Below are 27,726 nucleotides of genomic sequence, written 5' to 3' on the forward strand. Positions count from 1 at the left end.
GAGGAATAAAACACAGTCCTTCCACACAACGGACTATTATTATTCAGCTGTAAAAAGGAATGAAGCGCTGATACGGGCCACAGCACAGACGAACCTTGAAAGCATGAGGTTTGGGGGGGGAGGAGACACAAAGACCACGTGTTGTAGGATTCTGTGTGTATGAAATGTCCCAAATAGGCAAATCCATAGAGACAGAGAGCAGGTTAGTGGCTGCGGGGGGCTGAGGGCAGTGGGGAATGAGAAGTAGAGGGGTGGGTTAGTGCTTCTCTTTGACACAGAAATGTGCGGTCTGTGGCTTCTGGCTGGAGCAAGTCCTATGTTTTTGTAGCTGGAGGCTCGGAGAGCAGAGAGTGGCTTGCAGCTCCGAGCGCCTTTGCCAAGTCCCCCAGGAAGCCCCCTTGCCTCCTGCTCTACTCTCGGCTCTCACCACACGCACAGCAGGAAGCCCACTGCCCAGAGAGAACTCAGCCACCCTGACACCTGGTCATAGATGTGGAAACAGAGGCGCCGCTAGACAAAGACACACGCACAGCCGGTGAGTGGCGAACCGGAGTTTGAGGCCAGGCAGGCTGTCTCCAGAGCCTGTGTTGTGAATCACTGTCCGAGTCTGTGAATGAACGGATGAGTGACCGAATGAGTACGCGTGTTAATAGAGGAATGTAGGACTTTCCTACGGGTTTCAGAGAAAGAGGATAGCTCTTGGAATCATGCAGACTGGGTTGAACATTCAGTTCATCCCATGACTCACTGGGGGGCCGTGAAGTCATTCTATTGTCCTGACCTCTGTTGGCCCATCTGAAAAGTGGGGCTGGGGGGAAGCTAAATGTCTGCACGTGGTTTCCTCCTGGGATCATCAAACATGCCAACAAAGATGGGTGGGGGCCCTGGCTGGTGTGGCTCAGCGGCTTGCAAACCAAAGGGTTGCCGGTTTGATTCCCAGTCAGGGCATGTGCCTGGGTGGGGCTGGGTTCCCCATTGGAGGGCACACAACAGGCAGCCACACATTGGTGTTTCTCACCCTCTCTTCCTCCCTTCCCCTTTTTCTAAAAATAAATAAATGACATCTTTAAAAAAAAAAAGATGGGTGAGGATATCAGGTAGATGAGCTGTAGACACTATCAAAATTTACCCGTATCAATTTATTTCTTTGCCCTAGCCTGGTTGCTCAGTTGGTTGGAGGGTTATCCAGTACACTCAAAGGATTGCAGGTTCAATTCCCGGTCAGGGCACATGTCTACGTTGCAGGTTCAGTCCTCAGTTGGGAAGCATATAGGAGGCAACCAATCAATGTTTCTCTCTCTCTCTCTCTCTCTTTCTCTCTCTCTTTTCATTCCTCTCTTTGAAACGATACAAATATCCTTGGGTAAGATTTAAAAATTTATTTATTATTTTTTCAGATTTTTTCAATTTTTTACTTAAAAAAAAAGATTTTATTTATTTGTTTTAGACAGAGGGGGAGGGAGGGAGAAAGAGTTGGAGAGAAACATCAGTGTGTGGTTGCCTCTGATTCCCCCACTGGGGACCTGGCCTGCAACCCAGGCCTGTGCCCTGACTGGGAATCGAACAGGTGACCCCCTGGTTCGCAGGCTGGTGCTCAATCCACTGAGCCACACAAGCCAGGGCTAATTTTTATTTTTCTAATTACAGTTATGTGTCCATCAGTAGGTGACTGCATAAAGATGTGGTACATATACACAATGGAACAGTACTTGGCCATAAAAGAAGAATGAAATCTCACCATTTGCAACAACATGGATGGACTTAGAGATTATTATCCTCAGTGAAATAAGTCAGACAGAGAGAAGTTGATTTCTTTATTTTAAAAAATGAGCAAAGCTGACTTAGATGACAGAATCTTTTTTTTCTCAGATAGTGAAGAAATACCAGCTACAACTTGATGTACAACTTCTTTCTCTTCCATCTATGTTTCTATCTCATTCGATTCCTCTGCTCATTCATTCGCTCATTCGGTCACTCGACAAACACCCTGAGAAGCCTGTGTGCCTAATGCTGTGCTGGATGACTCTGGGACCACAGTGTTCATCCGAATCAGCCCCAGAACCCTGCCTTCCCAGCCAGACTTCTCCACAGGTCCCCACTCACGGCGTGCGCCCTGCAGCCAGGCTCTTTTCGGGTTCCCACAGACTTCCATGTTGAGCAACCCAGAGGCCACCTGTCTGTCCATTTGTCTGAACATTTCTTACTCAACCTTTCCACAACATTCCACACGCTGGCCGCTCCTCTCCGGCTTCCGGAAGCCACGCATTGCTGGTTTTCCTCCTACTTTGTTGGCTCCCCTTCCTGGCCTCCTGCATGAATAGGCCTTTTCTTCCTTCACTGGTGTCTTCACAAACAAGGGTGTTCCCAGGGCCCCGTCCTAAGCCACGGTGGATGCGCTGACTGCATACGCCTGATGGTCTCTACCTGTCACCTGTCACTGGGGCGGCTTGGTTCTCAGGCCTCTCCCCAGCTTCCCGAATGGCCCAAAGCGAGCTGACCGGCTGTCCGCATCGACCTGTTCTCAGACCCCAGGCTGCCCAAGGTGCATGGTGGCCCCACCATCTGCTCAGTCCCGTGGTGCAGACCCTCAGGAGCCCAAGTGCCTTGATGTGTCCCATCAGGTCCCAGGACTAACTGCCTCCACTACCGGCTCCCTGTCTCTGCAATCTGTCTCCCCAGCCCCTGCAGTCTGAGTCCGCTTTGCTTCCAGACTGCCCGCCCTGGGCCTCCTGCCTGCTCAACCCTCCCACCACCCGTCTGCTTCTCTCATCTTGCTTGTTAAAGTCAGAGCTTGGGCTTAAACCCCGTGGTCCCCTGTGACTGTATAATTTACAGTAAGAAATAGATGTTTGGTCTTCCTCCCCAGTTCTGGCACAGAGCCCCTACAACCTTTGGAGTGTCCTAAGTGGAAGTGTCTCTTGTTAGGTGAATGAAGTGACTTTTGGAAAGCTCCTACGGATGGGGGCTGGTTGCCAGGGGAACTAACCATGTGATTGGAGGGTTGGAATTTTCAGTCCCACCCCCCCCAGCCCCCACCTCTGGGGAGGGGATAGAAGCTGGAGGTTGAATTAGTCACCGATGGCCAAGGGTTTAATCAATCCTGCCTATGGAATGAAGCCTTCATGAGCACCCAAGAGGAGAGGGTTCAGAGAGCTTCTTCAGGATGGGTGAACTCGCAGAGATTTGGGGGGAGAGGTGCCTGGAGAGGGCATGCAGGTTTTAAGCCCCTTCCCACATACCTGGCCCTCGGCATCTCTTCCATACCGCCGTTCCTGAGTTATATCCTTTTATAATACACTGGTGATCTAGGAAGTAAAATGTTCCTCTGAGTTCTGGAAGCCACTCCAGCAAATTAATCAAACCCAAGGAGGGAGTCGTGACCTCGGATCTATAGGTGGTGGTCAGGAGCACAGGTGAGAACCTGGACTTTTGATTGGTGTCTAAGTGGGGCAGGAAGCGGGGGACGTGAGGGGGGGAGGGGCTGTTTTGTTGGACTGAGCCTTTAATTTGTGGGGTCTGACTGTCTCCTGGTGACAGTGTCAGACTTGAGTTTCAATTGTAGGACACCCAGCTGGTATCCAAGACTTGCTTGGTGAAGTGGGGCCACCCCACCCCATACATTAGAATTGGGTACACAACCCTATTACCTCCATTAGCCCGGGAAGTCCAGCCCAGGGCCTTATACAAGGCCCACAGCTAAGGCAGTGACTGAGCTTGGCCGGGGCCCTCCGTATTGTAAGGGAGAAGTCCTTGGGAATGGTCATGGGGGGAAGTACAGGAATGTGTCCCCATCAGCCTGGATGAGTTCAACTCACTGGTGAATTTTCCTTAGTCTAGGTTGATACTTCTGTAAACTGGGAGGCGGACATTTCCTCCACAGGGGTCTTGGGAGAATGAAAACAGCTTTTTTTTTTTTTTTTTTAAGACTTTTTATATTATGTTTAGAGAAAGGGGAAGGGAGGAAGAAAGAGAGGGAGAGAAACATCGTGTGTGGTTGCCTCCCACGTGGCCCCCTGCTGGGGACCTGGTCCACAACCCAGGCATGTGCCCTGACTGGGAATCGAACCAGTGACTCATTGGTTCACTGGCCATCACTCAATCCACTGAGCCATGCCAGCCAGGGCAAAAATAGCTTTTTATGCTGGACCAGTGCCTGGAAGTATTGCCATCCCTTTGACCCCATCCTTCTTCGCTTTTGTTCCGTCTCTCTTCCTAGTCTCCTCCAGCTTTCCAAATTCCTCTCCAGCCAGGTCCCCATTGTTATTCAAATTTCCCTAGGCAAAAAGAAAAAAAAAAAAGAAACTGAAACAAGAAAAGAACACTTGGCTTCGAAATCCTGGGAGCGGGAGGGAGGAGGAGAGGCTCAGAAGCCTCAGCCTGGCCACCTGGCTGGCTTTCCTGATTTAAGGTGTGGGCAACCACAGTCTGCAGCTCAGGTATGTCATTATTTTCTGTTCCCTGTTCCACAGGAAGGATTTGGGCGGCCACCTCTCCCTCTCACAAATCCTCAGCTGTCACCCAAGGCTGCTTGCTCTGGCACTGGCAGCCTGGGAGACACAGCGTCATAACAATTATATCAATAAGAGCAACAAGACTAATGAGAGCGGCCACTTACTAAGCACTTACTCAGTACCTGGTGTTCTTTCGAGTCAGATTAACATGTTAATCTCCCAGGAGCCCTTTGAAGCACTTGCTGCCTCTTTCAGTGTTTATTAATATATGTAGCTAGTTCTTAATCCTCAAGAGATTTGAATTGGTGACCTTGCTTTCCTTATTGTGTTCCTCCTTATCCCATTTCCTCCTGCTATTCTCTTTATCATTGTGTATCTTTTGCCATTGTCTTTATTATATATCCTTTGCTATTAATTTTACTATTGTGTATTTTTGCTAGTTTTTATTATTATGTATCCTTTGCTATTATCTTTGTTATTGTAGATCCTTGTTACTGTTTCCATTACTGTGTATCTTTTGCTATTATATTATTGCATGGCTTTTAAAAAATGAGAATGCAATTCACATATAAAACCATTCAAGATGAACAGTTCAGTAGCATTTAGTACATTCGCAGTGTTGTGGCTTTATTAGTATGTGGTATCACAAATTCTGTACTGTTTTGTATGTGCTGTCTTCTTCCCAAACTACCCTATTTAAAAGCAACTCCAGCCCTGGCCAGGTAGCTCATCTGGTTAGAGCATCATCCCAGTACACCAAGGCTGCAGGTTTTATCCTGGTCAGGGCACATATAAGAATCATGAGGGAGGGGGGAAGGGACAGTGGGGAGAGGGGATTACAGGAGCTACTATAAAGGACACATGGTCAAAACCAAGGGGGAGGGTGGAAGCAGGGGAGGGAGGTGGGTGTGCTGGGGTGGGGTAGAGGGGTGGGGAGAAAATGCAGACAACTGTAATTGAACAACAATAAAATAATTTAAAAATTGAAAAAAAAATCATGAGCACTGGCTGGTGTGGCTCAGTGGATTTAGCACTAGCCTGTGAATCAGAAGGTTGCAGGTTTGATTCCTGGTCAGGGCACATGCCTGGGTTGTGGGCCAGGTCCCCAGGTGGGGGTATGTGAGAGGCAACCGATGGATGTATCTCTCACACACTGATGTTTCTCTCCCTCTCCTTCTCCCTCCCTTCCTCTCGCTAAAAGTAAATAAATAAAAGCAACTCCACTCACTTTCCCTAACCTATCTTTCCACCCAGACCCCCCTTTTTTAGCCAGCTGACAATCTATCTCTTAATTTTATCATGCGTCTCCCCACAAAAAATGTAAACTCTACAAGGGCAGAAGTTTCTGTCTGTTTAATTCACTGTTTATCACCTGTGTCTACAAAAGTGCCTGGCTTATCATAGGTAGCAACATTTGAATAAACAAAATTGTATTTGCAAGTACTCAGGAGAGTGCCCACACATGTCAGCCCTGAATAAATGTTTGCTGAGAAAAATAAGGAAGTGTAACACCCTCTGGACACTCTGCGAAAGGGTGTTATTCAAATCCAAAGGTAATCTTTCATAGAGAACCATGCAAATACTAGTGGTAGGCCGACCTTTATCCGCACAACAATGCCATGAAGAAAAATTATGAGCCCTGGCTGGTGTGGCTCAATGGATTGAGTGCTGGCCTGCAAACCAAAACTTTACTGGTTCGATTCCTGGTCAAGGCACATGCCTGGGTTGCAGGCCAGGCCCCCGGTTGGGGGCAGGCAAGAAGCAGCTGATCAACATATGTATCACACATTGATCACATTGATGTTTCTCTCCCTCCCTTTTCTAAAAATAAATAAAAATTATGAGCCCCATTTTATTGGTTTTTAGAGGAAAGAGATGCAGTGAGTTTTATAACTTGTTCAAAGTGGGGACCCCAGTGGCTTGAGCATTTGACCATTGCGTTCTGGGGTCATGGGCAAAGATGTCACAACAGCAAGCATGTCCATGGAGGAGACAGAGGGGCAGGAGATTTGGTGGACAGTAGGGTCCAGGCATGGAGGCCCCCTTGGGACACTGAACCCCATGACTCTCGATCCCAGAGCGGACACAGGGACTCAGACAGGCAATATGGTCAGAGGCCAGATGTCGGTAGGGACGGGGTGTGTGGGGGGCCCGGAACTATGTAAGGACACACCATTCTGAGGACCCCACGTTGGACTGGTGACCTTGAGGACGTACCACGTTGTCAGGGGAGAAGACGGTGGGCACGAGAGAATACGTTCCGAGTGAAATGTCTCATGGGATCACGAGAGCCTAGGCCCTTCCTGAGTCCAGAACGAAGAAGGATCTAGAACACTGGCAATGACTAAGCCCCTGAAGCCGTCTGGAACGTTTTCAAGGATGGCGTGTTCGTGGAACTTAGGTTCTTGTCAGGACGGGCCGGAGGTATTTCGGGGTTCTGCAGATGAAACCTGTAGATGGTGGTCTGCATTTATGTTGAAATGGCTGGGAGATCTGGAATGTGTCTGGGCAGAGACATTCAGGGCACTGGGGTGTTTTGGGGGTGCACCACCTGGCAGAGCGTGATGCTGGCAGTGACCGAGTGCTTTGGAAATGCGGCATGTCAGCTGGGATGGGACCTTTGGAGAACGTGGATCGTGGGTTCCAGGGGAACAGGCTGGGAGGGGCAGAGCAGGGCTGGGCAAGCTGAGTAAGGAGGGCACGAGATGGGGCAAGGAGGTGGGTCAGTCAACCCGACTTTTATTGTGGGCCCTTTGTCCATTTCCGCTCCTGAGTTTTTTGTCTTCGGATGGTTTCTCGGATCCAGGAAATGTATTGAGAGACTCGGGTGTAGACACCAGGCCGGTTGGGCTGCCCGCAGGGGAAGTCTCCCCAGGAGATGATGCCATAGAGTGTTCCGTTACAGACCAGGGGGCCCCCGGAGTCACCCTGCAGGGTGTGGGAGACAGAAAGGTGGGGTTCTGGCTGGGGCCAGACAGAGGCAGAGATGGGGACGTGTGGGGAGAGAGTGAAAGTTGGAGAGAGACAGACATGGAGGCAGGGGCGGAAATATGGAGAGACAGGGAGAGACAGGAACAGAGATGAATGGAGACCAGGAGGCAGACACAGGACAGGGAATGAGAGAGAAAGAGACAGAGATGGACACAGACAGAGAGGGAGGCTTCTGCGTCTCCATTTTTCCGCTTCTCCATCTCAGTAAAGTGCTGACAGCTTACCTTACACACCTGTTCTTGTTTTTCTGGCCCCAAATCCTGCCCCGTACCCCCTGCCTGCCAAATCTGCTCCTGTTTTATGGTTTCTTCATGTCATCTCACGACTGAGTTAACCCCTCCACCTCCGGGTGGGGTTTGTACACACGCGCTTCGCCTCCTCTGGGCCCAGGACGCACGTTATTACTAGGGACAAGGCATCACTATTCATCATCACACCCTTTCCCACGGAACCAAACCTCAACCTCTTCTCTTGGACACAGCTTGTCATTTTGCCCATGTAGTATCGGCCGTACCTTATTTTGGTAACAGCCTCCTGATTTTTTCACTTGGTGAATGACCCCTCTCCTACTCTCCAAGCTTGTCCCTGCCCCTCCCATCCCCCACAGTCAGCCATGTGACCCAGATTTGGTCCATCAGAGAATCCCACAGCTCTGGCCAGAGCGATGGTTCCGGGACATTACTTAAGGCAGCCTAGAGAGAGTCACACTCAGGATGTTGCCCTGGCTGGTGTGGCTCAGTGGATTGAGCGCCAGCCCGTGAACCAAAAAGTCACTGGTTTGATTCCCAGGGCACATGCCTGGGTTTCGGGTTAGGGATGTGTGAGAGGCAACCTCTCCATGTTTCTCTCACACATCGATGTTCCTCTCCCTCCCTCCCTTCTCCTCTCTCTAAAAACAAATAAAGAAAATCTTTTAAAAAAGAAAGAAAAGATGTTTATGTAAGTCTTAAACACATCAAGTGTGTACCTGGATCCACCCATGCCTGAAGCAGGCATGCAGTTACCAAAGGCACTGCTTTGCTTGAGGCGGTCTGAGTTAGGTTTTTGTTGTCACTTGTAACCAAAAAACACCCTAATCCTTATGCACGTCAACCCCAGGCTCTGGGCAGTCAACTGTCAGGCAAAGCTGGGGTTTAAGATGAATTATGTTTGCCAACCATGGGTACTTTGCTTTGCCTTGCCTCTCTATGCTAGGGGATAGCTCACCTTACACAGCCTGGTTCTGCAGAGGCTACAAGCAAGTCCTTTCCCTCCAGCACCTGTCCCTCCATCCTGGTTTCCCAACCTGGCCCACGGCAGCCCCCACCCGCAGCCCCCCATGGCCTCACCTCACAGGAGTCCTTGCCACCCTCCTGGGTGCCGGCGCACAGCATGTTGGGTGTGATCCTGCCGGGGTAGATGTGACGGCAGTCCTCGTCCGAGCGTAGCTGGATGTCGGCGCACTGCAGGGTCTGTGGGTACCTCACTGGGGAGGAGAGAGAGGAAGGTGTAAGGATACCAGGCCGTGAGGTGGGAAGGGAGAGCTGGGGGGAGAGCCAGAAATGAGGCGAGAGATGGGGGAGGGGTGAAAGGAAAGTGGAGCGAGAGATGGAGAGGGGTGGGCAGGGGACTGAGCGTGGAGAGACACAAATGGGAAGGGAGAACATCAGGACGGGGGGCGGTGGGAGAAATAGGAAGACAGTGATGGCGAGAGGGTATTGGAGGCGGAGAAAACACAGGAGAGATGGAAGGAACTGCAGGAGTAGGGAAGTGGTGGAAAGAAAGATGGGGGATGCAGGCAGATGGACCCAGAAATGAGGCTGGTAGAGAGCTGGGGACGGCAAAGGAGACGCCCAGGGCTCTGCTGCCGTAGATCGGCCCTACCTTCCACCTGCATAACTTACACGCAGAGGACGTGGTTGTTTATATTTTACCACATTTAATAACTATCAAAATGTCACTTTATAAATTCTATATTTATGTACTTATTTAAAGACACTTGTGCAAAATATATAATTTATATACAAATATATTTACATGGATGCATAAACAGAATTATAATTTAGAAAATAAATCTAATTTTTCTAATTTGCATATTTATATACAGATGCATGTTTATGTTTATAAATATGCACATAACAGATTCACCATAATTTTATATTTATAAATTTATATAAAGGCATATAACTATATAATATATGACCTATAACACATATAACTTTGTACTTATCAATTTATATAAAGGACATATAACCATAACATGTACCTATATTTTAACATGTATATTTATATAAAAGTTATATAAAACTTTATATATTATGTTATATGTGATATATAATAAGTAACTATATTTTTTCTTTTTTTACTTTATAACTCCCTATTTTTTAACTTACATTTATACATATAAAGGAATCCTCCTCCAACCTACTCTCACCTGCCCGGGTTTCCCAGGCCACCTGTGCAGTCGTGGGGGGTGGTACATACCCTCAGGGCTGGTGGTGGTGCCCCAGCCAGACACCCGGCAGCAGGTGCCAGCGGGGAGGCAGTCACTGTGGGAGAGAGGCAGGGTGCGGATGTGGCTCGTGAGCTGGACAGGGGACTGCAGCTCCAGAAGCATGATGTCATGGTCATGGTTCAGGTGGGTGGGGCTGCTCTGGTACTGAGGGTGGGGGATAGAGCGCACTACGTCCCTCACCTGCTCTCCGGCCTCCGCGCGCCACAGGGCGTGCTTGCCCAGGTAAACTCTGTACCCGCTGTGGGTGCAGGAACAGGGAGGTTAGAGGAGAAGATGAGCCCTTCCCCAGCTCCCGCCTCTTCCCCATCTCACCTTCCTCATCTCCAAACACACCTCCTTCCCCGCCAACTCCAATCCCATCCAAATCATCTACTTCAAGTCCGGTTCCACCCCCAGTCCCCTCTCCCACCGAACCTTATTCTCCCCCATTCCGATCCCAAGCTAAACCCCAACCTCATCCTCAAAGGCAACTCCACCCAGTCCCATTGCCACCCCTACCCCATGCTCCCCTGGCCCCCACGTACTCCTTCAGACAGTGTGCTGCCGTGACGACCCATTTGGGGTGGACGAGGACCCCCCCACAGAGCAGCCGCCCCTGTACCAGCAGGGCTGCCTGCCAGGGCTGAGAGTGGGGGGGGCAGGTGTAGCCCCCGGAGAGAAACCCTTTGGTCCCATTGGTGCCTTTGAGAATCTTGGAATACTCCTGAGAGAAGCCTGGTGAAGGAGAGAAAACGTGAGTGAGCTGGGGCCCAGGCAGAGGAGGAGGCCTGGAGGTATAGTTGCTGAGCTTGGGGAGAGGGTCAGAACATGCTCTAGGTGACCAGGAACTGAGGATTTATTTCTTGGCCACTGGGAGTTGCCATTTCCCATGCAGTGGAGATGAGTCAGAGCAAAGAGATGACAATGCCGTTTTTCATAGAAGTGTCATACCCTTCATTGCAGCATTGAAGGAAGAGCTCACTGATGAGGATGCTTCTGATAAGCAGAGGCTGGCTTTCTCCCCACCTGCACTTTCTCTCGCTCTGACATGGGGGTGGATTTCAGGAGGCAGAAGTGAGATGGGCATACACAAGCACCTCAGCAGCATCCATTCAACCGTCCGTCCGTCCGTCCATCTTTCTAACACCTACATATTGGGTTCCTCTGTGGCTTCAAATAGCATCCATGGCTAACTACTCCCAAATCCAAAGTTCCCAGGAGTCTGAGTCATTTCACCTTTGCTAATCTCCGTGATCCCATCTCCCACCTCTCTGCTCTTCACTTACTCTGTTCCAGTTTCATGGAGCTTTTCTTCAAACACAGCATACCATTTGCATTTGCTGCTTCCTGTTTTTCAACAGTTCTTTCTCTAGACCTGTTCTGTTCAGTATGGTGGCCACTAACCACACATGGCCATTTCCGTTCTGATTAATTAAAATGAAACTTAAATATTCAGTTCTCACCCTGACGGGGATGACGCCCTCAGGGGGTTAGACTGTCATCCCGATACACCAAGGTTGCAGGTTTGATCCCCGGTCAGGGCACATACAAAAATCAACCAACGAATGCCTCAATAAGTGGAACAACAAATCGATGTTTCTCTTGCAAATCAATAAAAAAAAATTCAGTTCTTCAGCCACACCAGTCATATTTGAAATGCTCATTATCTCCAAGTGGCTAGAGGCCGCCATATTGGACACTACAGACATAGGAAGGAGATAGACCTAGCACCTTGTCTGACACACAGTAGGTGCTCAACCAGTGTCGGGCACTGTCTGGCACTGGAGGCACAGCAGCTGACAATGGAATAGAGAGAGTCCAACCCTGAATGCGCTGCTTTTCGGCTGGGTGATCTTGTTATAAGCTGCCAGCCTCAGTTTCCTCAGCGATAAAGTAGGGAGGATGACAGCTTCCTCTCTCATGGGGTAGTTGTAGGATGCGGTAAAATCCTACATCTAAGACACACAGCACTCAGTAAGTGGAGACTGTTGTTATTAGCTACAACAGAGGGTCCCTAGCTCTGGCCGGCAAGTCCCTTCCCAACCTACATACATAAGCAGTGGGATTAGCCGAGTGGTTCTCAAAGTTGGGGACAGAAGTCATTGGCGGTCACAAGGTCAAGTTAGGTGGTAAGTAACATCACTGCAGCCTCAGAAACTGAGTCATGGTCCAGCTCTCTCCCAGTTCTGATTTTGTCAAGGAAGAAGTCTCAGGATGATGCTGATATGCTTTTAACACCTGCAGAATCTTTGCTGAGCTCACATTTAATTTTTTTTGTAAAGATTTTATTTATTTATTTTTAGAGAGAGGGGAAGGAAGGGAGGGAGGGAGAGAAAAATCAATATGTGGTTGCCTCTCGAGCGCTCCCTACTGGGGACCTGGCCCGCAACCCAGGCATGCATTCTGATTGGGAATTGAACCAGTGACTTTTGGTTCACAGGCCGGTGCTCAACCCACTGAGCCACACCAGCCAGGGCTAGTTTTTTCATTTATTATTTTTTCCTTTTCATTGAATTTATTGTAGTGACACGGTTAACAAAATTATACAGGTTTCAGGTGCACGATTCTGCAACACATCATCTGTACACTGTGTTGTATGTTAACCAGTCCAAGTCAAGTCTCCTTCCATCACCATTTCCCTCCCCACACCCTCCGCCACCTCTCCCGTCTCCTCCCCCCAGCAATCGCCACACTGTTGTCCATATTTACAAGGTTTTTTTCTTTTTTCTTTTTCTTTTTTGCTCTATCCATCCACCCCCAGTGCTCTCCCCACAGCTGACAGCTCGTTCTCTATCTATGAGTCTGAAACCCAAAATACTAATTCAAAAGAATATATGCACCCCTATGTTCATTGCAGCATTATTTACAATAGCCAAGATTTGGAAGCAGCCCAAGTGCCCATCAGTAGATGAGTGGATAAAAAAGCTGCAGTACATTTACACAATGGAATGCTACTCAGCCATAAAAAGAAGGAAATCTTACCCTTTGTAACAGCATGGATGGACCTGGAGAGCATTATGCTGAGTGAAATAAGCCAGTCAGTGAAAGACAAATATCATATGATCTCACTCATATGTGGACTCTAATGAGCTAAATGAGCTCACTTTTTAAAACCCAAACGGAGCAGAATCCTCAGCCTGCAACCTAAAATTTATTAAGTTGAACCATCTACCATCGCTGTTCTGAGAGAGGTTGACAATTTCAGGTAGTCTAACCCAATAAAAATACCATTTTGGCTTCATGGTGCAGGATATTTTTTCTCTTTTATTTATAGCAAAGAATGTGGTTTTCTACTTAGGACAATGATATAAGCTTTTAATGCAACTTAATTTAAGTTAAAAATAATTGACTGTACGCAGACTATTAAGTGTAACATAATGAAAATGGGCTCTGGCTGGGTAGCTCAGTTGGTCAGAACATCATCCTGATGCGTCAAGGTTGCAATTCCAATCCCCCGTCAGGGCACACACAAGAATCAACCCGTGGCCCTGGCTGGTGTAGCTCAGTGGATTGAGTGTGGGCTTGTGAAGCAAAGGGTTGCTGGTTCGATTCCCAGTCGGGGCACATGCCTGGGTTGTGGGCCAGGTCCCCAGTAGGGGGCGCTAAAGAGGCAACCACACATTGATGTTTCTCCTTCCCTTCCCCTCTCTCTAAAAAGAAATAAATTTAAATAAAAAGAATGAACCCATGAATGCACCAGGAACAACAAATTGATGTTTCTCTGTCCCTTCCTTCCTCCCTCTCTCAGAAAAATATCAGTAACTAAAAAAATAAAATAATGAAGAGGGTTTGCCAGGACTTAAAGTCCAGGATGCAGGGAGCAGGGCAGACAGCGTGGATTAGGATCCTGACTCAGGTACCACTTTGGGGCTGGACTCTTCTGCCAGAGTCTTGGCTTTTGAAGCCATAAAACTAATTATAGTTCACGTACCTCCCAAGGCTGTTGGGGACTCCACAAGCCAATGCATGTGGAGTACCTAGCCCAGGGTGTGGCACCCAGGAGGGGCTTGGGTCATGGGCAGGAGTCCTGGGAGTGTCTCCAAAGGAGACAAGCCACCCCACCTCCAGGCCAAGGGTGGTGCTGGGTGTCAGGTGCCCGTGGACCTCTCCCTCCTTTGGGTCTCAGCTCAAGTGTCCAGTTGTTTGGAGGCGGGGGTGGGGGGACAAGGCCTCCTGGCAAGGAGCTGTCATTGCCCCTCTAAGTTCCTGGCTTGGCTCCTTGAAGCCAACCCCTGCGTTACAATTGTAACTAATTATCAGCTAATTGTTGCGGTAGTTGTTGGAATAATGTCTGCAGCTGAACCGCTAGGCTCTGGGCTGAGAGCAGGGACTCTGTCTCTGCTTGCACACGCCCAGCACACCACCTGGCACGCAGCGCTATTATTTTTAATTGAATTTATTGGGGTGACATTGGTTAATGCAATTATATAGGTTTCAAGGGAACAAGTCTATAAAACGTCATCTGTATATAGGAAAGAATGATCCACAAATGGGGTTTCCAGAGTTGGCAGGGAGACGACCAACTCTGGGTGGAATTGGAGAGATCTGGGGCCACCCCCGGGATGAAAGGAAGATCTAGAAGGTTCTGGAAGGGGCTGCAATGGATACAGAACACATCTAATGAAATAATAATGACGACTAACTTTCCATCCCTTCTATCTGCCAGGTACTCGGCACAGACAGGCGTTACCTCAACAACCCTTTGTGGAGAGAACTTACATATTCCCATTTTACAGATGGAACATCTAGTCATAAAAAAGTGAAGTTACTTGCTCAGAGTGGCAGCATCAGGATTCGAACCTGTATCCCTGGGACTCCTCTCACTCTGGGAGGCCAGGGGGCCTGGAATGTGGGAGGGGCTGCTTTGGGAAGATCTGAGGGCCTGGGGGGTGGGCTTTCTGGCGCAGATTAAGACAGAAAAGGGTCCTGGTGGGGACAGTGGTCTGATCCCAGCCAGAAAACCAGGTCACTCAGGGATAAGCAGGAAGCTTTCAGGGCTGTCCCCATGGGACCCTGCCCGGAGTGGGCGGGGGGCGGAGCTCGAGGCTTCCAGCCCCCTCCCCGCGTCCTGACCCCTCCTACCATTGTCCCGAGTGGCCACCCCGCCTCTACCCCCGCCCACGTGCATTCTTACCGCCTGACAAGGCCATGGTCAGGAAGGCGATCGCAGTGGCCAGGGGCCACATGGCAACTCCCGGGTGGGCGGCAGGGCAGGAGGGGCCTGAGAAGTTGAAGGGAGGTGTTAAGGGCTGGCCGGAACCCCCATCTCAGACCAACCGCCCCCACCCCATCCCCTCTTAACTCTGCTCCTGAGCGTCTCAGGTGTGGATCTCCTTCCTTCCCTCTGAGAACCCCTCCCCAAATCCACTCATCCGGTGGGGGAGGGCAGCGTGCATCCACCCCCCCCCCCCAAGGTCTCTGGCTTGCTGCTCCTCAACGCGATAGCCAGCCCTCCGCCCTTGCCCTCCAGCAATCTGGGTCCCTGGTGCGCCCACAGCCCCTCTCTCTCTATCCTGCCTCCCTTCCCAGGCTTGGTTCTGACACCTGGTCTCAAATTGAGCTTCCTATCTTTTTGCGGCTTCAGCTCTCGGTCTCTGCAGATTCTTATCTATAACTGAGCCTTCGGGTTCCCGCTCCATCTCCCTGACTCAGCTCAGTTCCCTCTCTCTCCTCCCCCCTCCTTCCCCTCCAATGCTCCAGCCCCTGCCCCAGGCAGACCCTACCTGGGTGAGGGGCCTGGGCGAAGAGCGTCTGCAGCCAGCTGCCTCCAACTTCAGCCCCGACCCATGCCTTTTAACCCCTGAACTCCCTCCCCCAGCGCCCTCAGCATTTCCCGGTTGCTGGCCTACCCCTCTCCACCCCCAATGGCTCAGCAGGCTGTGCTAGGCACCCCCCAGCCTGGGCTTGGCCCTCTGCTTGGGGGTGGAGCTTTCAGGACAAGCTGGGACCCAGATTTGGCCCTGCCCAAAGCCGGAGTTGAACCCACTGTGAACTTTGAGGCAGCAGGACCCACCTAGAAGGAAGGAAAAAGCCCATCACTTCCTTCTCCAAACCCACCCTAAGTCCCCATGACCCTCTCTTGCAACACCACCTGAGTTGCAACCTCCACTCCAACCCTGTGCACATCCTCAATCAGCCCCCAGAAGGCCATTTTCTACCCTCTTCCCACCCTCTGCCCAATTTCAACCATACCCCTGCCCCCTGGCCTATCCCTCAAAACCAGAGCCATCAACAGCATCATCTCAAATTTACCTCTCAGCATCAAATGCAACACATCTAAATTCCAGTTCTTGGCCTCCTCTCTAGCCCAACTCTATCTCCAGCCCATGTTCTTAAACAAACAAACAAACAAACAAACAAAGGATGCCCAAACTTATTCTATCGTTTCCCCTTCCCACCTCCACCCCCACCCATCAGGCCCAAGAAGGTAATCCTCAAATCGGTGATTGAAAGTCAACTGTCCTTGAACTAGGATGGGGGCATGGATTGGGGCAATGCTTTGGATAAATGGCCTTTGAGGAGCAGGGCCAGATGGGGTGAGGGAGTCCACAGGGATGGAGGCAGAGAAGGAGAAGCACTGGGGGCTGGCATGAGGGAAGAGGAAGGAGGAAGAGGGCGTTTTGGGAATGAGTAGGAGTCTCCTGGAAATGTCACTGGGTGGGGCTGTGAGTTAATCCTAGGGGGTGGAGGGGACAGGATTAGGGATTAGGGAGGATAGAGGTGGGGTCAAAATTTGGATGAAAGCCAGGGATGGGGACCTGATGAAGTTTGGAAAGAGAGCCACGGGATAGGGATAAGGGTAAGGGGTTGAGCCAGAGGCAGTGAGTGTTAACATCAAAATCGGTGTGGTTTCTATTGGGGAAAATTAAAGTTTGGATATAGGGGTCAAGTCTTGTGTTAAAAGATCATTTTAAAAAAACATTCTAACCATGACTCTTCTACATATAAAAAATAAACGTATGCCTCAGATTTTATTTTGACCTGGCTGGGTAGCTCAGTTGATTAGAGCTACCAAGCCTGAGGGCTCCATCCCCAGTCAAGGTACAAAAAAGAATCAACCAATGGCCCTGGCTGGTGTGACTCAGAGGATTGAGCACTGGACTGTGGACCAAAAGGTCTCGGTTCGGTTCCCACTAAGGACACATGCCTGGGTTGCAGGCCAGGTCCCCAGTGGGGAGTATGTGAGAGGCAACCACACATTGATGTTTCTCTCCCTCTCTCCCTCCCTTCCCCTCTCTCTAAAAATGCATAAATAAAATATTTTTAAAAAAGAATCAACCAATGAATGCATATATAAGTGGAACAATAGATCTCTGTTTCTCTCCTTCCTCTCTCTCTCTAAAAATCAATAAAAATTATTTTTATTTTGATTCATTAATAAATGATAAAACTAGCAAGATGTTACAAAGAACCACACACACATATGTATATAGGCAATAAGGAATGCTGAAATGAATTTATAAATAGATATAAAACTATCTTATTCTACATGAGGGGGGATTGTATTTCTACCTGACAAAACTCATTTGCATAGCTATGGACAAGAATTATTTGCCTTGCTTTTGGCTAGCTGTCATTTATAGAGTTGTTAAGAAGCTCAAAGACAGTAATAGAAGCAGAGACCCCCCCAGCCAGTGAACCCATCTAGGCTTCCATCGAAGGAAGACATCTATTGCATCCCTACTTTTTCCATCCACTAGGAAGAAAAGTTTGTGGTCAGGCTTAGGGTGGGTCTGATGACAGCTTTGGAACTGCAAGTGAGTTTTGGGAGAAGAATGGACGTGTGGTAAGGATGGGATTGGAGTTGGTTTAGGGGATCAGGTTGAGTTGTAGTTGGGAGGGGTTTGGTGATAAGTCCCTGTTGGGTTGGGGCTGGAGATGGGGCCAAGACTAATGTTTCAGTTGGGGAGGTGTTAAAATACAGTTGAATTGGTGCTGTGGGTTGACTTTGACAATGAGGACTAGACATGAGGTTGAGCATCGGTGTTGATGCTCACCGGGTGTTGGTGGCAGTGGGCTGGGTCATGGCTGTGAACTCTTGTGGTGACAAACGCAATTGTCCTTCCCCACTTTGGAATTCCCCTACCTCACGGGGCTGGACCCAGAGTGGACACTAAGTTCACTCTTTTCTGGTGGAGTGGCAAGAGGGAGGATGCTGGGTTAAGTGAGGTGACAGGCCTGTATGGGAGGAAGTCAGGGTACCTGTGCCCTCTCGTGGCCTGGGTCCACAATTCAACAAAAGCCTTTCTCTCCTGGGAAGGGCTGGGACCTCGAGTGGGGGTGGCTGGCTTTGGCATTTGCTGAGGGGTGAGTGCCAGGTCAATGCTGGTATTCGAGCTTGCGATTGGCCAGGACTTAGGTTGGCTGACTACCGTTGAAGTGAGGTCATGGACCCACCGAGGTTTGGGCGTGTTCCACCCCCTCGTTTGATTGACTGGAGCCCACGGAGGGCAATGAGGTGATGAAAGTCACACACCAGGTAGACCAAGTCTGGGTGCACTGTCTCACAGGGTAGGGTGTTCCCCCCTTCAGAGAGCAGGGCTAGGGAAAGAAGGACTAGAAAAAGGGGAAATGTTCCTAGTGGTTTAGAGCTGAGACTCTGCAGCTAGACTGAGTTCAAGTGACAAGGACGCTCCGTACCTCAGTTTCCCCATTTGTGCAATAGCGCTACCAATAGCACCTACTGCAGAGAGGAGGGTTAAATGAGTTAATATTGGAAGGTGCTTATGCAAGAGCCAAAAAGGGACCCAGGGCCACACGTTGGCTTGTTAAATAAGTAAATCTGGAGATGGAGGCAGCCCGAGGTTCCTGGAAGCCCCACCCTAGCTTGGCTGCAAAATGGGGTTCTTTGTGAGGCAGAAACTGGAAGTTCTGGTTGGAAGTGCTGGCTGGGATGAGAAAGTTGGCCCCACAAGCAGGCCCAGAGGAGAGGCCCTGATACAAACATGAAGGGAGGGGGGAGACAGAGAAACACAAAGGGATAAATACCCAGAGATAGACAACGTGGGAGGGAGAGGATGGGAGATGCAGACAGAGAAACACAAAGGCACCAACACACAGAGATAGACAGATGTCCCAGGAAAAACCAGACTCCAGGTGCACAGAGTCGAGAGCCAGGAATTCTTTAAAGCTGGGTCTCAGTGTTGCAGATGTCGGAGGCCATCTTTCCGTGCAGCAATGACAGACCACTTTGCACCCTTCCGATGAGCAAACACGAGAAAGGCCAGCCTTGCCACCTACCTGCACGTGTGCCTACATCCTCTGCCTCCTCTCCTGTTTCTACAGATGAGCTGTCTGCACCTCCACCTAGAACAGACGCCTCCACTTGTGCTGGGTATCCCGTCCTCTCTCGTCTTCTTGAGGATATTCCTTCAGCCAGACAGCACTTCTCTGCTGCCTTGTCTGCATCATCCTTTTTTCCCTGTCCTAGTGAGCTGTCCCATCGACACACAAACTTGCTACAATTCCTTCCATGTTCCACTAAAAGAATGTTTAAAAACCCTCTCCTCCTTCCTACTCTCCTGGCTGAATTGTTATTCCCCTGGACTGCAATTCTTCTCTGAAGAGTTGGCTACACTCACTGTCTGCAATTTCTCTCCTCCTGTTCTCTCTCCAGACCTGTCTCCGCAGGCTTTCTCCCCAACTGCTCTGCCAACAACGGGGGCACTAGTAACTGCCACAACCCAGTGGCCAGCTCTGTAGGATGCACCTTACTGAGTTATCAGCAGCGTTTAAGGAGCGGATCACCCCCTGTTCCTGCAAAGAGTGTCTCTTCTCAGCTCCTGGGGCATGGCTTCCTCATAACTCACTGGCTGCTCCTCATCCATGTCTGAGGCTGTTAGCTCCTCATCTCCCCAAGCTCTACATGGTGGGACATCTCAGGTCCTCTTCTCTGCTGTGTCTCTGCTCACTCCCTTGGTGATCTCATCTGGTCTCATGGCTTTAAATACCATCCACTTGCTGACAACTCCCAACTTTGTGTCTCCAGCCAGAACTCATTCTAGAACTCTTGGCTTCGCATCCAACTGCCTACTCAACGTCTCCCAGTTCAAAACCAAACTCACGTCCTCCACTTCCCTCACGTCCCAAACAGACTCCTCTTGCAATCTGGGTCTTCTCAGTAGATGGTCTCTCCATCCTTCCATCCCTCGACCCAAACCTCAGTCTCGCCCTTGAATTCCTTTGCTCATACCACACGTCCACTGTGTTACCAAAGGCTGTCAGCTCTGCCTTCAAAACAGATCCAGAATCTGCCCATTTCTCAACACCTTCCACCCTTGCCGCCCTGGTCCCTCCCAGCCACCATCATCTCTCACCCTGGGTTATTGTATGTTTCCTATCTGATCGCTCCGTTTCTGTCCTTGTCCACCTACATTCTGTTTGCAACACAGCAGCCAGACTGACCTTTTAAAAAGTAAGTCAGGGCAGGTCATTCCTCTTCTCAAAACTCTGCAATGCCTTCCACCTCCCTCAGGTGAAAGTCGCGTTTCCTTAGGGTGGCCCATAAGGCTCCAGACCATGGGACCCAGTAGTCCTCTGATGTCATCTACATCCTCTCCTCCTGCTCCTTTCTTTCAAGCCGCTGGTCACACTCCCACCTCAGGGCTGTTCTTCACAGTGTGGGAACCCTCTTCCCAACCAGATGTTGACATGGTTTCTCTTATTCTTGTATCAACGTGAGAAACATTGGAACCTATAGAGAATTTTTGGTGAGTTTATTTGAGCCAAATTCATGTCAATAGCCGGGAAGGGACCTCTCAACGGATTGAGAAATGGTTCAGAGAATGACAATGTAGCACCTTCTTTTATACATTACAGTCAAAGGAGGAGACACGGGTGGGGGGGTTACAGGAAATCCACCGGTGACAGATCAGGGGGATGGGAGAAAGCAAAGCGGTGAAACCTCTGGGGTTGGATAAGAAGTAAAAGGAATACCATATTCTGCCATGTATGACGCTCCCCCACGGTTTCGTGCACGCTATACACGGGATTACCCATATTATACCCACGGTATGTCATCGCCATACCCATGTATAGTGCGCAGCCTTATTTTTCCCTAAAAAATGTGGGCAAAAATTGCACATTATACACAGGCAGACACATACTTCTTTTTTTTTTCTTTCCATTTTTGTTTTCACACATACTTCTTCTACATAGGCAGCTAAGAGATAATTAACAGTCAACAATTAACAAAAGCCCTGCCTGGTGTGGCTCAGTGGATTGAGCACCAACCTGCAAACCAAAGGGTCGCCCGTTGGATTCCCAGTCAGGGTACAGGCCTGGGTTGTTACGTTTATCTCCTTCTCTTTCTTTATTCCGTCCCCTTTGTGTAATTATAAATAAATAAAATCTTTAAAAAAAAACAACATGATAACAATAACAATGAGGGGATTTGTGGTCTCAGTTTGTGCCCAAGGGGTCTGGGAAAAAGGGAAGTCACCTTAACATTCCAAAGGAATGTTCTGTAGATGCAGAAAGACTACAGACAGTCTCAGTGAAGGTAGGGGTTGACCTCTGTTAGGGAAAAACACTGGCCTATGGACAGGACTACCTGCCAGGAATGAACCGCTCTAGTTAGTAAGTTTGCATTTCAGACCATCCTTTGTGGTTACCTTAGGTCTCTGAGTTTGTAAGGCCACCCTGAACTTGTCAGGCTAATATGTGGCCCCTTTTCTTCCATACTTGTCATTGTCCCCGTGAAGACTTCCTTGACCACTGTAATTGGGTAATTCAATACAGGTTCAGCGAATCACCAGAGGGACTCACAGAACTCAGAAAAGCTGCTATACTCACGGTGTTGGTTTATTACAGCAAAAGGCTACAAATTAACGTGAACACAGGAAAACAGCACCTAGGGCAGAGGCCAGGAGAGAGGCCCAAGCTTCCTGTTGCCCTCCCTCTCCTGGCGTGTCACATAGAGAACACTGAATTCTCCCAGCAACAGCTTCTTATTTTATTTTTTATTTTTTTTAAAGATTTTATTTATTTATTTTTAGAGAGAGGGGCAGGGAAGGAGAAAGAGAGGGAGAGAAACATCAATGTGTGGTTGCCTCTCCTGCGCCCCCTACTGGGGACCCGGCCCGCAACCCAGGCATGTGCCCTGATGGGGAATCAAACAAGCGACTCCCCTCTTTGCAGGCCCGTGCTCAATCCACTGAGCTACACCAGTCAGGGTCCAGCAATGGCTTAAAAAAATCTTGTTTATTCTATTACAGTTGTCCCAATTTTTCCCCCTTTGCTCTCCTCTGTCCAGCCCACCCCACCCCCATCCTGCTCTCATAGTCAATCCCCACACCGTTGTCCATGGCCATGGGTCATTCATACAGGTTCTTTGACTACTCCCTTCCCCCACTTTTCTCCAGTAGCTGTCAGTCTGTTTCCTCTTTCCGTGTCTCTAGTTCTGTCGTTAGTTTATTTTGTTCATTAGATTCTTCTTATAGGTGAGATAATACTGTATTTGTTTTACTGGCTTATTTGCACTGACTGGCTTATTTCACTTAGCATAATGCCATCCATGCTGTCGCAAAGGGTAAGAATTCCTCCTTTCTTTCTATTGTGTAGTATTCCATTGTGTAAATGAACCACAGTTTTTTAATCCATTCATCTACTGGTGGACACTTAGGCTGTTTCCAACACTTGGCTGTTGTAAATAATGCTGCTATGAACATCGGGGTGCATAAGTTTTTTTTTTAAAGATTTTATTTAATTATTTTTAGAGAGACAGGAAGGGAGGGAGAAAGAGAAGGAGAGAAACATCGACGTGCAAGAGATACATCAATCGGTCACCTCTTGCATGCCCCCAACTGGGACCAGCCTGCAACCCAGGCATGTGCCCTAATAAGAAATGAAACCAGTGACCCTTTGTTTTGCAGGCGAGCACTCAATCCACTGAGTCACACTAGCCAGGGCAAGTTCTTTTGAATTGGCGTTTCAGGATTCTTAGGGTATATTCCCAGCAATGGAATCGCTGGGTTACATAAGGCAGTTCCATTTTTAATTTTTTTAAGGATTATTTCTTTTTAGAGAAGGGAAGGGATGGAGAAAGAGGGAGAGAAACATCAATGTGTGGTTGCCTCTCACATACTCCCCACTGGGGACCTGGCCTGCAACCCAGGCATGTGCCCTGACTGGGAATCGAACCAGTGACCCTTCGGTTTGCAGGCTGGCACTCAATCCACTGAGCTACACTAGCCAGGGCCATTTTTAATTTTTTGAGGAGATTCCATACTGTTTTCCACAGTGGCTGCACCCAATCATGACGTTTGACAACACATACGGACTGGTGCCCACCAGGAGAGCTCACCTGAGCTTTGGTGTCTAGGTATTGTATTGGGTGTTGGTCATGTAGGCGCAGCTCTCTGCCCTTGGGGCTGCCCTTACTTAGTCTCCTGGCCCTCCAGAAATCAAACTGATCACAATACGCTCTGAGGACTGCACCAGAAGTCACCCTATAAGAAGATAGGCTCTCTGGCATGGTCCAGTGCCCCCAGATAAACAAAAACAGGATATTGCAGAGGCTTAGTGGTTATCTCCCAGAATCTAGGCAAAGGCCAAGCCTTTGTTTGTAATGTGCAGGGCCTGCTGAGTTAACAACCCTTCATGCGCAACCGCCTAGTTACCATTGCAACCCTCACGGAAGTAAAGCACAGCACAAGAAATATTGTCAATAATATGGTAATAACTACCCATGGTCCCAGGTGGGTACTAGGCTTATCAGGGGGAATCACTTCGTAAATCATATAAATGCCTAACCACTATGCTGTACACCTGAAACAAATTTAAAATAATAACGAATGTCAAGTGTAACTGACAAGTTAAAGGGAACTCACCCATTAATGGGATAATTTGAGTCCTGCCAACATGTGGGAAACATTCACTTAATGATTAAAAACAAAACAAAAACAAAAAACATAAACATCGAACATCTCAACCCTTCTCTACAATCCTCTGTCCCCTTAGTCTCCACGGCTTACTCCCATCTGTAATGTTTTTGTTTTACTTATTCACTGTTTCTCCTCTGGAAGTTCCCCAAGGGCAGAGGTGTTTATCTGTCTTTTAAAGAGAGATTTTATTTATTTATTTTTAGAGAGACAGGAAGGGAAGGAGAAAGAGAGAGAGAGAGAAATATTGATGTGTGAGAGGTACATCCATTGGTTACCTCTCGCTCGCCCCCAACTGAGGACCTGGCCCGAAACCCAGGCATGGGCCCTGACTGGGAATCGAACCAGTGACCCTTCAGTTTGCAGGCTGGTGCTCAATCCACTGAGCCACTCCAGCCAGGGCTAAGATGTTTATCTCTTTTGTTCGTAGGACAGTAGCTGGCACATAATAGGCATCAATGAATATTTGCTGAATGAATGACCTACTGGCACTACTGAGGGTGTGGGGAGACAGGAATCCTTCTCATCTGGACAAAAATCTGCTGGTACTTGGTGAAACCGACTAAGTGTAGGCCTTTGGGTCCAGTAGTCCCGCTCAGGTATTCTGGGAAAGTCTCCTCTAGGTACAAAGAAGCTTGCCCCCTGTCAAAATTTAGAACAAGAGACCTTACCTGAGACAGGAATTGGGAGGGCCTGTAGGGGGAGCTCTACTCCCTGTGTGGTCGAGAAAGCCGGATAAGATCCAATCTCTGTTTGCAGTGTAGCTCTGTGGTTGTAACAGCCCATTCTTTCCCCCTCTACAAAGTACTTTCTCCATCTTTATCCTGGCAGGAACTTCCACGTGGTTGGCCATGGCTGCCCATACTGGATCGTTTTTTTTTTTTTTTTTAATAAGTCCTTTTTGGTAACTAAATAAATACCTAGTCTACTTCTGTTTACGGTTGACACCCCGAATAGTCCTTGCATCATTGCTTGGGTAGTGGAAGGAACAAGGTGTGTTCCTCACTGGGGATTGACACGGAGGATGAAAAAGCGGTGCTGAAATAAATCACAGATTCCCAACTGGGCAGGGCATGGGGAGTAGTCACACGGGGGACCTATCACTTCTTCAGTGAAAAGTTTTTCAGGCAGCCCTCTCCATTGTTTTCGAGCATCCAGGTTAACCTGCCTTTAAAATGCCAGAAGTAATGCCCTTGGAAGGCGTAACCACCCTCAAGAGAACACGTAATCTTGTTAATTTTCCTGTAGTCCAATGTCTGCCCTGCTTTCTCCTACTTTCTTGTAATCTCCCTTAGTTCCCTCCTTAATTTATTTTTTATTTTTTGAGAGAGAGAGAGAGGAACAGAGAGAGAGAGAGAGACACCATCGGTTTGTTGTTCTATGTATTTATGCAATCATTGAGTAATTCATGTATGTGCTCGGACTGGAGATGAAACCCTCAAGCTTGGTAAATCGGGATGACACTAACAAACTGAGCTACCCGGCCAGGGTTTCACTCCTTCATTTCAAATGCATAAAAAGAGCTGCAAAACTGTTACTCTCCGCAGCATTTGAGATCTTGCTCCCCAGCATGTGTCCTCATTTTGGCTCAAATAAACTCTTACCAACAATCTTCTGCCAGTTTGGACATTTCTGATGTCAACACCATGGACGGGTGCCCCTCAAAGTCCCCTGGGGGTTTGGGCAAAGTGCAGATTCCGCTTTAGTTGATCTGGGCTGGGGGTCCAAGACTCAACTTCTACTAAGTGTTATGTGGTTACATGTCTACTGTTTTGGGAACCATGCTATGAGAAGCAGGGGTAAGACTAGAGAATGGCTGCCCAAGAGGACTTCCCTTGATGATGGAAATGTTTTATTTATTGGCACCATCCAATACGGCTGCCACCGGCCACACATGGTTATCGAGCGCCAAAACGTGGCCGTGCAACCTAGGAATGGAAATGTAGCAAGTGTTGAATGGAGCTGATCTTAATTTTAAAATGACCGCAAGTGGCTAGTGGACCACACAGGTTGAGAAGACTGTGGCCGTTAGAAATAATAAACTAGATGAGCAAACAGCAACGTGGATAGATTGACACTGGGTGGTGGGATGAGGTCACCTTTTTCACACGGCTACCTGACTCCTCACCCACACTCACTTTCCTTGGTACCCTATTTCATTAAACCTAAAATGCTGTTGAGGTAAGAAACATCCAAAGCTGTGAATGAGTTTTTTAAGACTTGACGTGAGCTAAACTGAAGACATGTGCCAGGGAGCAAAATCGCAAATGCTCTGGAGAATAAGAGTTTTCGGGGTTCTTTCTTGCATTTGAAATGAAGGAGGGAACAAAGGAAGGTAACATGGAGGTGGGAGACAACAAGGTGAGGATTGGATGGTGTGTTTTCTTGAGGGTTAATGCCCGTAGATGCACAAGAACAATGGCCAGGGCTGGCTTAAGACCTTTTCACTAAAGAAGTTACATGCCTGGGACTTGACTACCCACCACGACCTGCCCAGTGAGAAATTTGTGATCAGATCACCCTGTGAGGTTACTTTCTATAGAGACCCCCCCCACCTTTTTTGGTCCACAATGCTGTGGATTGTATTCGCACTATTATTTTGTATACCAGTAAGAAAGAAAAAAAGGATGTGGGTTAAAGTGTGACATAATGCCAAATTAGTTGGAATATGCCTCCCACTTTTAGAAATGTTAAAAATGCGAAAGAGCCCTGGCTCCATGGCTCAGTTGGTTGGAGTGCTGTCCTATACACCAAAAGGTTGCAGGTTTGATCCTCAGTCGGGGAGCATACGGGAGGCAACTGATGAATATTTCTCTCTCTCTCTCTCTCTCTCCCTCCCCGCCCTCCCTTCTTCTCTCTCTAAAAATCAGTGAAACATATCCTTAGGTGAGGGTTAGAAAATAGTAACAATAAAAAATAAATAAAAATGTGAAAGGAATGTGCATGCGAGAAGCAATAAAATATGGTACTCAATATTCAACCACCACAGCTGGAAGTATGGGCTGGAAATCAGATTAAAGAATCTTTAAATCATGTTTACTTAGCTTTATAGAAGGCTGCAGGCCAAGAATTATAGCAGGGCTGTATCCTCATAACATCCGGGATCTGAAGCTTCCCAAGTTCACAGCTGCTTGTCTTCCCTTCCGGTGCCCCCCGCCCCACCCCAGAGCTTGTTGGGTTGCCGCCTGTAAGTGCCACACTGTGCCTATTGCCCCTCAACAGAAGGCGCAGCCTCTATGTCCCAGCAATCTTTGAGCTGCTGTGGTCATGCAGGCCGCAGACCCGCCACCTCAGAACACTCTGATTCTATGCTGTCCCCCACAGCACAGCAGTGGACACTGGTGAAGCCACACTGTGTGCCACTCTGTTCGAACGCTGCAGCACCCAAGCACAGAACTATGAGCAGATGGACCACAGCATGATCGTCAGGCTGTTCCCAGGCCAACCTGTCCTGTAGTGTGGCGGTAAGGGTTTAACAACAGCTCTCTGATCTGTGCTGTTGCCAATTTCTGTGGTGTAAATACTGCCACTGCGCTGATATCCACCTACCAATCAATGCAAAGTCACTTGACACAGAGTCAGAAGCCCAGCATTGTAGGTGTAATGTGATAGACATAAACAATTTCAAAGCATGGGTATCGGTAAAAGTATTTAGGAATTGATGAATTTTGAGTATTATGAACTTCTTTTTTTCCCTTTGTTTTTGAATTTCTATGTAAGTTTATTTGAGCCTAATTGAAAGCATGCTTAGGAACAAGTTGCTCTTGGACTTTTTTTTTTTAATATACCTTGTTTAATTATAAGTTTATGTAATTTAATTTTTAATAATGGCTGTGTTTAGCAACCCACTCTCAAAATTCCTGAAAATTTGCCAATAGGCTCTTCTGGGCTGGTATGAATGAGCTGGCTCTAGCACACACTGGGCCTGATG

At 48.5% G+C, this 27,726-nt stretch overlaps 1 protein-coding gene across 3 annotated transcripts; it reads right to left on the reverse strand.

Moving 5' to 3' along the window:
* Positions 1–3,930: 3,930 nt before the first annotated feature.
* KLK13 (kallikrein related peptidase 13) lies at positions 3,931–15,771 on the reverse strand. Of its 3 annotated transcripts, XR_008425710.1 has the most exons (7): positions 15,639–15,771; positions 15,050–15,136; positions 10,461–10,650; positions 9,906–10,174; positions 8,771–8,907; positions 6,669–7,379; positions 4,174–4,274 (listed from the first exon to the last, which is right to left on the reverse strand). XR_008425710.1 is itself a non-coding variant. In XM_045200321.2 (6 exons), exons 2-6 carry the CDS (start codon positions 15,099–15,101, stop codon positions 4,137–4,139), a joined length of 786 nt encoding a protein of 261 aa, XP_045056256.1. In that variant the 5' UTR covers positions 15,102–15,136; positions 15,639–15,771; the 3' UTR covers positions 3,931–4,136. The 3 variants fall into 3 exon arrangements, 2 of the variants coding, with proteins under 2 accessions (XP_045056256.1, XP_024422187.1); XM_045200321.2 differs by lacking the exon at positions 6,669–7,379 and having other exon boundaries at positions 3,931–4,274; XM_024566419.3 differs by lacking the exon at positions 4,174–4,274 and having other exon boundaries at positions 5,464–7,379.
* Positions 15,772–27,726: the final 11,955 nt, after the last annotated feature.

This window comes from Desmodus rotundus, chromosome 12 (assembly GCF_022682495.2).
Source record: "Desmodus rotundus isolate HL8 chromosome 12, HLdesRot8A.1, whole genome shotgun sequence".
NCBI classification, from domain to species: domain Eukaryota; kingdom Metazoa; phylum Chordata; class Mammalia; order Chiroptera; family Phyllostomidae; genus Desmodus; species Desmodus rotundus.